Raw genomic sequence first — 11,876 nt, 5'->3', positions numbered from 1 at the left:
TCAGATGTTATGTCAGAAGCGAAGACAACTTACTGATTCTTTGTCTTCACGCATGCGAATGTGCACAATTATTCTCGCAGCAGTTTTCTTTTATCCTTAATCCGACCGACCGGGGTATCTGCAGACAGCGGTCATGTTTCACAGCTGCTGCTCCACTGTTTCATGACTTCTAATCAATTTGCTCCTCTTGACTTCACATCATTGTTTTAGTGCTTTTAACAACACAACATATAGTTTCTTTATGTTGCAACTTTACATTTGTTTAGCTTCAGTTTTCTCATTATAAGGCTGTGCTTATGCTCCGCTTAGGTTCAGGCACAAAACCCACTTGGTTAGGGTTCGGAAAACACCTGTTATGGTCGCCACGATCATGGATGGAGATGATCCGACCTCCCGTGAAAAACACCCGGTTTTATCTCTACAGAATGAATGGAAATGTCTCCAGGTGTCCTTATAAATATCCAGAGGTGTGACTTGAACTGTGGTCGGCCAATCGCTGCTAACATTATATCTTGTTGATATCTGGGTTGATTGGGATCCTGGGTGACCCAAGTCAAAATCAACCATTTGTGCCCATGCAGTTTGAAATGATATGCAAAGACAACACATAAATAATTGTTGTTACAAGTTGACTTCACAACGAAGGGTTTTTTATTGGGTTAAACTATAGATTAACATAAATACAGTGATCATGAATGTTAGTCGTGTCCACCTTGTGTGGGTGAGTGTAAGAATCAGCAACTAATGTAGATGTGGAGAGCTGAAGTTTCCATGTGGTCTGACATGGAGAAGGAGAGAGAACCAGAGCATGGTCTGCAGCCAGTTTAAATACAGGTGAGCCACATCTCCTCTGACGAGCCTGGCCTTCAGCCGGCCTGCAGACGATCTGCAACACAACCTGACAGAGGTGGAAAAAGTTGCACACACCTACCGAGTGTTGGGTGGATGATCGGTAAAAGTGTTCTCGTCCACTTTAAGCCTCTTTGTGAGAAATAATTCAAGACAATTCTGACTGCAAGCATGACCCAAAGCCTTCATGTCACTCAGAAGAGACACAGGACACTATAAACTACGGCTAAACTCTCAAACATAAGTAGTCTCTGATTCTAACATGGGAAAACTGGATGTTTGTTTACTGTGAGATCTGAGCTGCGTCGTGGGGGTCAGTCCCGGGCGGAGCAGCTCAGTGTCCTGGGATTGGACCGGAGCATAAACAAACTATCCCTGGATTAGTTTACTGGACACTTGTCCCGAGACATGCTGAGGTCCCAGAGGACAGACAGACATATAAGTGGATGGAGGAATGACTTGGAGCTCTCATCTGGCTCTATGGTATATTTCAGTAATCACACAGCAGGTGTTTTATGGACCAAATTCAAGCTTAAAGAGGCTCATGATTTTCCAGGAATGTGTTGAAAGTTGTGGTTACCTATAAACAACAGTTGTAACACATTTAACTTAATCAGGAGTTCATGTTTGTGATTAGAAGTCTGCACACTTGACTCGTGACGGCTGTCAAAATAAAATAAAATGGGTCAGTGTAAGGCATCAGACTGTGAGTTGTCAGAAGGTTTTGGTGCGACGTGAATTGTTCTGCATCAGACACTGAATGTAATCTCGCCTTGGAAACTTGAAACAAGAGGAAGCTGGTCGACTGAGGCGCCGGTTCCTCCCTTTTTTTACCTCCTGACTCCCCACCTGAAGCAAAAACAAAAGGCTCTGAGTCAGCTGGAACAAAGACATGCAAGATGTGTGTGTGTCAACGCTGTTTACCTACATTTCTCTCTGAATCGTCACGTTTTTGCTGTGCCCGTGAAGTTTGGGATCCGGTCTTCCTGCACAGGAAGGAAGAAGCACAAACCTCCCCCCAGCAAGAAAAGTCAAATGATTTTTTTTGTATTTTGGCCGATGAACAGACCGCAGGATCCGTCAGTATCTGTTGGCACCCGATTATAAACTGCTACATCCTTTGCCAGCATTTTCCCAGATTTCCCATCATTCTCAGCGTTAGAATCCGGTTTAACCAGGAGCCATGAACTGCTTTACTCTATTATTCTTTATCTTTACATGAAATCTAATTTGGGGAAAGCAAACATCAGTCCACGGAGCTTGATTGTTTGGTTAACTGTGAAGCAATATACAATCAGTCGGCTAACATCTCAGACTTTCTCGGGCTGTTTGAAACTTCTTTTAAACTTTTTGATAAACACTCGAACAGATCACCTCTGACTTGCACGTGTGATGCGTCAAACATTTTTCACTTTGTTTGATTGATTTTCAATGTGTTATCTGTATGCAGGCAGTGCAACAGCACCGACAGTTCAAGTCGCCAGAATCAAATGTTGCCACTTAACGTTTCTGCAAACCATGCATACATTTAAACTTGTACCATATTAGTATTTCAAGACTGCATTTCAACATCTGTACGTGTGAAACCACTGGATATTTTAATGGACACCTCGGGACAATTTCCAGCTGTGTTTGTGGCGACCAGAACAGGTATTTTAAGCCAAAACATGATGTTTTTTTAACCCTATGTTATGGTTTTCCAAAAGAAACCTATCCCAAATGCAAAACATTAAGGCATGCAGGTAAAAAACAAAACCAAAGGCGAACTTCATTACCAAAGCTAAAATCTAATAATCAAAACGTAGGCAATAAAAAGGCTGGCGACAAAAACCAGGCTGAACACGGAGGAGACACAAGGAGCAAACGCATACATAAGAAATGCAGACAAACCAACAAGATTGAGGAAAAACACTGACTTAACTTCACAGGGAGTGATTAACTAATCAGGAGGGTGGGAAAAAGACAAAGACAGGAAGTGTAACTCAGAACAAGACACGTGAGGATAAAACCTACAGAATAAAATGGAAAACAACTAAATCCAGAAACCATGACAAACTAATGAAGTGTTTTTTGTGTAGCAGCTCAAACAGCGTTTTAAAAAGTTTTAACACTTCTGTGGTTTGCAGAAACACACCGTGCCAACATTTATTCATGTATGAAGTTTTTCTTTTTTGAGTGTCACGGACCTTGTCGATGATGATCATCTACACCTACCTGAAAGTTAGTAACACCTACAGTCTCTTAACTTGTGAATGATCCTGATCTGCTAAAGCTTCATGGTTGCTACTGTAGATCTTCAAGCACCAGTACCTGTACCTGGGTGATCAGACAGAAGGTTGGAGAGTCTTTACTTTCTTTCCGTGCCAGTTTTGTCCTGTTTGTGCCAATCTGTTGCTCTTTCCATGTCTAATAGAGGATGTGCGTCACAATCCAACACAAAAACATCCAGCACAATAAGAAGGTGGAGTTAAAGCTTTGAAATATGTTTTCCATGCGACGGGAAAGCAGACCAGACTGCTTTTCAATCACTTGCAATGGTAAACATTTATAATGTGGGGAAAAACTGACTTCTTGGCATTGCTTTTGTTTTCCGTTGGCTCACATAAAAGCCCCGATTGTTAGATACCGAAGAGATTAAAACCTGGACTGTACATTATTTTATATGATATGAAGGTCTGGCTCTGCACCCAACTCTCTCCGTCAGAGCTGACTGGAACTCATGATCGGTCAGTACATGGCCTACGGTAGAAGGAGTCAATTTAAAAAATCCTAGCACTATTTTTCAACACTTTCACCTCCTACATTTAGACACTCAGTCCAGCAGTCGTGGAGCATATGGATCTGTGTCTTGGGCCTCAGGAAAATGGTGCACAGCAGCGAAAACTGAGCTCCTTCTTCATCTTTGGGAAGATGGAAGTGGGGTCAGGGTGCCAAATCAGGTGAAGAGGGATGATGAGTTCAAATCTGCATTCCTGGACGGCAGCCATTACTAATGTGAAGCGTTGTCTCACAGAGTGCTGACTTGCAATTCATCGTAATTACCCGTAATAGAAATATCACAAAAGTTTTTATCTTCAAACTTTCTGCATAATCAGGCAAATAATTTAACTGCACCTGCATGGAAGGAGAGCTGTATAACGCTTCTTCTTCTCACCTAGGCCATGAATTTATCAATCACCCCTCATACTTCGGGAGCTAATTGTGTGTTTTGCATGTAAAAAACATGTAAGCAACAATGTTCTCCATGTTAGTTGTGGCCTAGTGTTTCATTTATGAAAGTCTAACCCTGTGTGGACCCTCAAATCAAGCCCTGCTTTGAAGAAAATAAGGGCCTCACTTTCCCAAAATATCAAAATGTGCGAGGGAGGGACCAGAACCAAAGAACAGGCTGTTACAGACTGTTCTTCAATTAGCGTGTTCGGAACGGCTAAATGGTCTTGAACGGAACACAGTGCTGGCTGAAGAACAAGTCAAACACTGAGGCTCACACATGCTCTCACTCAACAGTAAAATGTTAAGGTGGTTAAATAAAGTACAGGATGAGAAGGGCACCAGCTCTGGCTCGCAGCCATATGTGGAAGGAGAACATTTACTCAAATACAATTTTGTACTGCATGTACATTATTTTACAGCAAAGTACTGTATCTTTAGCTTTTGGGAGACTTTCCTGTCTCTACATTTCAGAATAAATTACTGTTGTTTGTTTTTGACAGCTTATTTTTATAAGATTTTAACTTGAGTGCCATTGCCAGGTAAAAAAAAACCTGTATCTCCAAATTGTTTTCTTTTCATAAACCATGAGAAACATCATTGTTTTAATTTGATGACAGATTCGTTTTTTAAGACGTTTTTATCACTGAGTTGTAGATAATTTGCTCGTATGTACAGAAGCATGTACATCTTCAGCTGATCTACAATAGGATGACTGTAGATGCAAGGATTTTACCAGGCAGAGGAGAGTTTATCAAAGGGGTCCACAGGGCTCTGTACTTCTGTTATTTTTCATTTAACATTAATATTTGGAAAAATTTAAATGTTGAAAATATGCGTTTTTACGCTGATGATACGTGTATTTATCTCTGCATTCTGAAGGAGGATATACAATTCAAACTGGATTCTTTAGTTGGTTTAAAATGTTGAAAGAATACAAAAATGAATTTTACAGCAGCATCACAAGACTTATCCTCCATTTTGAATTGTACAACTTTTAATTATCTGGGTTTTATACAATTAATAGGAATAAGCACTTTAACAACACTTTTTGTAACAATCAATAGAGTTCAAACTTCCCAGCTGCTTGCATACCATTTGGCTGAAATGCCTTTATTATTGTCAAATAAAACAGAAATGAACTAAAATAAACCACACATGAAGCCGATGACGGAGGGTAAGATCAGTATGCTTTAATAATAAGATATCAGTGCAGAAACACAAACTTCTTATTGGGTTAAAGTCCCCATATAGTAATAACAATGATAACAATATATGATAATAATAAGATCAATATGAATTTTTAGCATAATAAAAAAAATGCAGATTCAGCTAATATAACTGTACTGTATGACATTGACACAAACTGAATACGAGTAGCAGAACATGGATCCCATAAGGAAAAAGAAAAACCCTGTTAACTACAAGAGACACGAGACACAATGCTGATGTTGTCTTCAAAGAAGAAGTGCGATGAATGAAAACATGCGGAAACCCTTCAAGCAGCACAGTTTGTTGAGCACTAGGACTGGCGATAAGTCTTCTAGGGATTAAATAACTGAAGCCCCGCCCATTTTTGGGTTAGCATCTGTGCTACTAGCGCGTGCTAGCAAGAGATGTCTTTCTTCTGTCTTTCTGAATAGCTGACAACTGTCACATTTCTTCATTTTAGCAAAGTAAAAACAATGTTAGGACACAAAACTCCACCTCATATGAAGCTTTAAGACTCACACAGGTGTAGCTCTTGAATGCTAATGAAATAGTAGTTGTTTTTATCTTTGTTAAAATGACTTAAGTGTATACATTTGGTCAAAGCTAGTGGAGCAGAAGCTATCTTAAAACGGGGGCGGGACTTCCCCTCTGCCTAGATTTCTATTTTTAAATCGACTTCCATCAGGCCAACTCTTTCCACATACATTAACACAATTTAGTTCGAAACTCAACACTTAACCTGGAACCTTAACTCAACACTTAACCTGGAACCTAACAACCAACTTTAGGTTTTATAAGCAGAACACGTAACATTTTGAAATCTTACAAATAGGAATAGACGGGCTCAATTTGCAGGATTTTCACACCGAAACAGGAAGAACTTCTGATTTGAACAATGATATAAATTTGGCTTTTGAGTCTTAAAGTGAAGCGAGAGTAGAAACAGAGGAGTGATGTGTTGAGTGGACGAGCTGACAGATCTGCATCAGTGGGCAGGCTGAGCAGGGTGTAGTATCTCTCTATGTGTCACTCTACACATTACTTCTTCTAATATCTCCTCTCAATGCTATATTTAAACCTGTTTAAAGGTCAAAATGTATTTTTTCCATAAATGTGGACTTCATGATAAGTGGTTATAAGAACAATTGTTGTTAAGGCGGTCCAAAAATTACTAAATTAAAGAGTTTGTCTTCCATTGTAAACGCAAAAGCAAAGGCGCTGCTAACATTGTCGGACACTATACTATCCGCTCTGACTTGTAACCCTCCTAGAAAAAAACGTTTACTGTCCAAATCTTTTTCCAAAACACAAAAAAACCCTTCATCACCAGACAGACTGTCAGGTCGTTTGATGAGTCGGGCAATCCATTTCCTTAAAAAACCTTAAAAACCTTTAATTTTGACTCGTCATCACCAGGGGAGCTACGGGACAATGGATCTAAAAGGGTCGGATCTAAAAAAGGGTCCTATTGTGTGAAGGCTGCTGTTCAGAGGAGGCTACGAAGGAGCTGCTGACTTCAAAAACTGGGGGGTTATTATGAAAATCATCCCAACTTTGACAGAGTATTTCCAAATTTGGATGTTTGGAACAAACACTGGGAGAAACATTTACGTTGTCAACTTAACGTCGGGATTTAAATCTGTTTGTCCACACGCCAAGTTGTGATTTTATTCAATAACTTCCCCCCAAAAAGTTGCAGGAAGTCATCTACAGGTTGCAGGGAACAAACTGTGCTCTTGAAGGGCAAACTCATTATTTGTTTAGACATCCGTTAAGTCATGATAAGGCACATCATGTGGATTAAAATGAACTTTTAAAGAAAATTTCAGCACGGCGTGAAACAGAAAACACCAAAATAAAGTGTTAGTGGATCCAACAGATGTAATACAAGTTCTAAAAATAACAGATAGACAGTCAATGAAGCACCACTGCTTTTATATACGCAACTGTGATTAATTATGTGGCAAGTTCACCTTCTTAACAATATTCAAAATGCTACATATCTGAGAAGTGAAACTTAGAAAACTGATCTTTAATCTGAACTTTTAAATCTTTTTTGTTTTTTTGTTTTATCTTCTTTAAGCAAAGAACATAAACAGTACTGCCCAGCCAACAGATTCAATAGATATTTTTAGGTATAAGATACGAAGCTTTTTTTAAGGATAAATCTCTGAAAAAACAAAAAAACGCCACAACACAGAAAAAGCACGAGAGGAAAACAGCACTGCGAGGGATCTGATCCATCTGCAATCTACAGGGGTAGATAAAGGACAAAGTACCAGGACACATAAACACTAAAAAACACTATCTTCGACATTAGTTTTGTCTTTTTAAATACGTAACGTATATGTGTACAAAGCTCTATAACTGATACTCAAAGTGGTCACCACACAAAGACAATGATCTAAAAAAATAGAGTGAGATTAGGAAAGAAATTACTTTGAGAGTACAGGAGAGGAGAGAACAGAGAAAAAACTAATGAAATCGATGATATCAACCGACACAATCTGGGTAAAATATGTCGAGTTTGAAAAATAGAAATTCCGACTTTGCTCTTTAGTCAAAGCTTTTCTGATATTTGCAGCCACTCCGTCTTGTTAATCATAAGAAAAACTGGCCTTGTCCTATTCCTAACGAATAATCCATTCACTCCACTTTCAAGTCACTTCACAGGCTGTTGTGCTGCACTGAAACCAAGGCTGCTGCTATGTACATACATATAGTCTGATTAAGTGATTATGTAGTTTGCTGCTGTAATCTCATACTATCTAGTTTGTGCATTGGTGTGCAAAGAGGGTGAAGGAAGCGACCTCCACTGTCCTTCTTGATCTGATAGCTTAAGTTTTTTCCCCTTCTAATCAGTCAAAAGTGCCCTTCTCATCCCTCTGATTAGCCTCCTGTGATTGGCTCAAATGTCCTTCAGATATCCTCCAGTGAGCTGAAAGGGAGATACCAGTGATCTTGCAGGTGTTTAGGTCCATTTACTACGAATCTAAGATACTTTACGTGACGGATAATGTCGTTGCTCTGGTTCATACGTTTTTTTCCCCCACACCGTTCCAGACATACATTGATTTCCATTCATTTCTGTGCTATGTGAAATTGAATGACAATGCTCAGCTAACGTATAGATAGGAGATAGAAAAAAGAATAAATAAAAATCTTGAAAACAATATTATTTCTCAGTCATTTGTAGCTTTAATCTAAGTGCGAAGCCGAAAACACAGACAATAAACTGAATAACGTTTGGAATGACGGTCGGATAAAGTCACCGTGGGAATTGTTCCACTACTTTCTTACATTTTACAGGCAGTGCGCTTAATCCTGAAAATAATCAACAGCACCAATCAGGTAATGCCAACACGCTCTCACTCCCAGCTCATCAGATACGGCAGCTTGGTCAGCGGCCTTAAGCCTCAAGCTACAACGCTTTAACTCTAGCGTCACTTTTGCACGTGAAGTTAGCAACATTTTGTAATATACAAGGTCCGGGTAGACTTTCAAAATAAAAGCATGCTGACAAACAGCTCACATGTTATAATATATTATGATTGGTTGCACTTTGGTTAGGTTTATGCTTCACTACTACTTGTTTAGGTTTCGGAAAAGATCATACTTGAGGTTACAATAATAAAATTCAGACTCGTAACATAAGTTCTGTACGTAATGTCTCTCACGTCACGTAAAGATGATAACTGTGTTATTAAAAAATGAAATCCAGCCCAGGTGTTAGGCATTGTGGATCTTTTGTTTTGCCTTTCCAATATTCATCAGGTGTAAATGTTGTTTTTGTACACGTGATGATTACAGACTCTATTTTAAGTGTAATTCATTTGCCAAAAAAGAGGCAAGACATTGAGAGCATTAATAAAAAAAAATAAAAAAAAACATCTATATAGATATTGTGATAATATCGTTATTATGAATTAATTTGCGCACAATAATTGTGCAGTGAAAATCAGATATCGCGACACTCCTGTGTTAAACTTTGGCTTAATAAATGTGCACATTGATTTTCCTACTGCACAGAAATTAATGGAAATCAATGGTTGCCTGTAACAGCAGACAAAACACACAACAAAATGTAAAACTGCATCGTCTGAACTCGACAAATGTCGGCAAAACAAGCAGAAATATACTCAATCTGCAGTTAAAGAGCCGAAAACATTCAACGTGTTCTCATTAAGGGCAGAAAATGAAACTCGCATACAGGAGAGGCGTCGTCATCCCCGACCCTTCGATAGTCGTTGCACACCACTGTTTGTTATTCTTTGTCATGTTAAAGTGTGTGTGAGCGTAAAATATATAATCACATGAACTCTTACAGTGTGTGTAAGTCAGATCCTCTGTACAAGCGGTCAGTAAGGCTAGATTTGTTGCTGACTAAGCTTTAGCTTTTCACGATAAGAAAAAAAAACAAAACCCTGTAGTCACACAAGCTACTTACATGGCTGAGAGAGACAGAAAGAGATAAATCAAAGACAGATTTAAGGAAAGAAAAGAAAAAAAAACATAAAAAACAAAATTATTCAACTTACAGTAGAGTACATGTGTTGCAATATATGTGTATTAGTGTGTCTGTGAGTTAAGACACAAATAACACAATAATAGAACCTGGTAGGTGGAGTAAGAACGTAAAAAAAAAAAAAATGAGAGAGGAGAAACAAAAAGAAGTATTGATATGTTAAAGTGTCCCGTTCGATTTGGATTAAATAACGTGGGGAGATTTGATAAAAGCTAAAAATGTCTCCAATTCAGTAATAGACTGATTATAAGAAGTCAAATAACGATATAATAGATATGTCTTTAAAACCCAAACAGATGTAATGCTACTGTGACTCCTGGAAAGACCGAACCGCACTACTGACGATGAGCTGAAGAAGAAAAAGGCAGCGCGTCGTCTGGTCCGCGTGTGTGTTTTGAAAAGGCTTGAGCAGAGTTGGGCATCATTTTTTGATTGAGCTTATTGTTTCTGATGAAGAATGAAACCAAAATATGAAGAAAGAGAAAGAAAAAAACACTTTTATCTTAAGTTAAATGTTATTCTTCAACTCAGATTTGGGAGCTGTATCTTCTTAGCCATGCTGCTTTCTTATAGCTACGTAAATACCGTTCTTGTAGACAAAAGTATGCATTTTCTTTTACGAGTTTGTCTAATTTTTGCTTGTTTGTTCTGCATCTAACAACATAACATAATATGAAAGGTTCAAAGGGGAAAAACGCCTTCAGAAAAGTTCATGCAGGTGGACTTTAGTTACATTTCAGGCGTCATCAAAGGGGTGAAAGTCAAAAAACACAAATCAGCATGAACAATGTAACGTTAGCTAGCGAGTTAGCTCCCGCGACATCAGTGAAATAGTAGCAATTGTTTTATGCTTGTTATAAATAAAGTGACCATAACACATTAATACTTTAACCCGATCCCTCTTTCCAACAACAGTCGGGACACCCTACCCCTCTTTGCGTGAGGTGTTTATTAGGATTGGGCCTAAAAAGTCATCTTTTTGTTGGGGGGGGGGATCGATAAGCAGAATCAAAGAGTATGTTTTGTAAAGAGTCCTTGGTTCTTACAAACTTTAAAATGGCTCCAATTCAGAACTGGCTCATGATACCCAACTCTTACCTTCAGCTTTGACTTGAACAAATAAAAAAAAATAAAAAAAGTTGTCTTGATCTAACTGCTGGTCAAATACATCAACAGAAAGTGTCTCTGTTAACATGTAGGTAGTATAATATCTTCTCCTCTGAGCTAAATGAGCTAAATGCTAATACAGGCAAAGTAGGGCTGGGAAGTGAGCTGCATAGAGTTCATATCAGGGTCTGTGACGGAGACCAGGTTACCACCTTTGCTAAGCCGTAGCAGGAAACAGCTGGTGGTCAGGGTGTATGGCTGTAGTTGTTTGGGCAGAGCTGGCCTTTAAGGCAGGTTGTGTGTTTGAATCCCACGTCAGTTAAACCCCTTTTACACCAAAGACCCGACCTGCGAGAGACGTTTACACCAAACCAGCGATAAATCCCAGTGTGAAGACTTTTTCGGATGCAGGTCAGACGGACCGTTGCATCATTTTGTACTCTGTTAGTTAAACTGTCCCGTGTTGACCTTTTCTCACCAACTAACCCGTGTTATTCTATATGTGTGAGTCATCTATGTTGGTGGGGGTCAACCTGCTTCTGATATGAGTCTAGAGCTCGGGGGGAAAAAGGGGTGTAAAGTGGCTTGACCCTGATATCGTAGCTTGTTAAGATGGTCTGGGTACGAAGCTATATGGGGACAGGGAACAGTGGGTCTGAGCCAAATAAGCTAAAAAGACAGGATGTGGTTATGAATACCATTCCCTATAAGTAGCTTAGCCTCAGGGCTCTTTGAAAGCCCTGAGGTACAAAGGTAAAGAGGCTGAAGTCCCGGGCTGGAAGGAAGTCTGGGTCTATGACGAGGGTTTGAATCTGGGGCTCTAGGTGGCCTGGTCCAGGGCTCTCAGCAGGTCACAGCCCTGGAGGAGGTGCAGGTTTCCCTGCAGCGGGACGTTGACCTCACAGTCGTAACGGGTCAACTCTGGCAGACAGGAGGCCTCAAACGACGGGCCCAGCAGACGACTGGCTATACC

General features: G+C 39.5%; 1 protein-coding gene across 1 annotated transcript in view; it reads right to left on the bottom strand.

Annotated features, from left to right (window-relative positions):
• Positions 1-5,227: 5,227 nt before the first annotated feature.
• Positions 5,228-11,876, bottom strand: part of epas1b (endothelial PAS domain protein 1b) — a 51,039-nt gene continuing 44,390 nt past the window's right edge. Inside the window, exon 16 of the mRNA XM_084375996.1 lies at positions 5,228-11,875. Within this exon, the coding sequence (XP_084232122.1) occupies positions 11,724-11,875 (152 nt within the window). The 3' untranslated portion in view covers positions 5,228-11,723. The remainder of the gene's footprint in view (position 11,876) is intronic.

This window comes from Pagrus pagrus (assembly GCF_965226575.1).
Source record: "Pagrus pagrus genome assembly, chromosome: 15".
NCBI lineage: Eukaryota > Metazoa > Chordata > Actinopteri > Spariformes > Sparidae > Pagrus > Pagrus pagrus.
The sequence above is the reverse complement of the archived record's forward strand: the minus strand, read 5'-3'. Positions and strand labels throughout refer to the sequence as shown.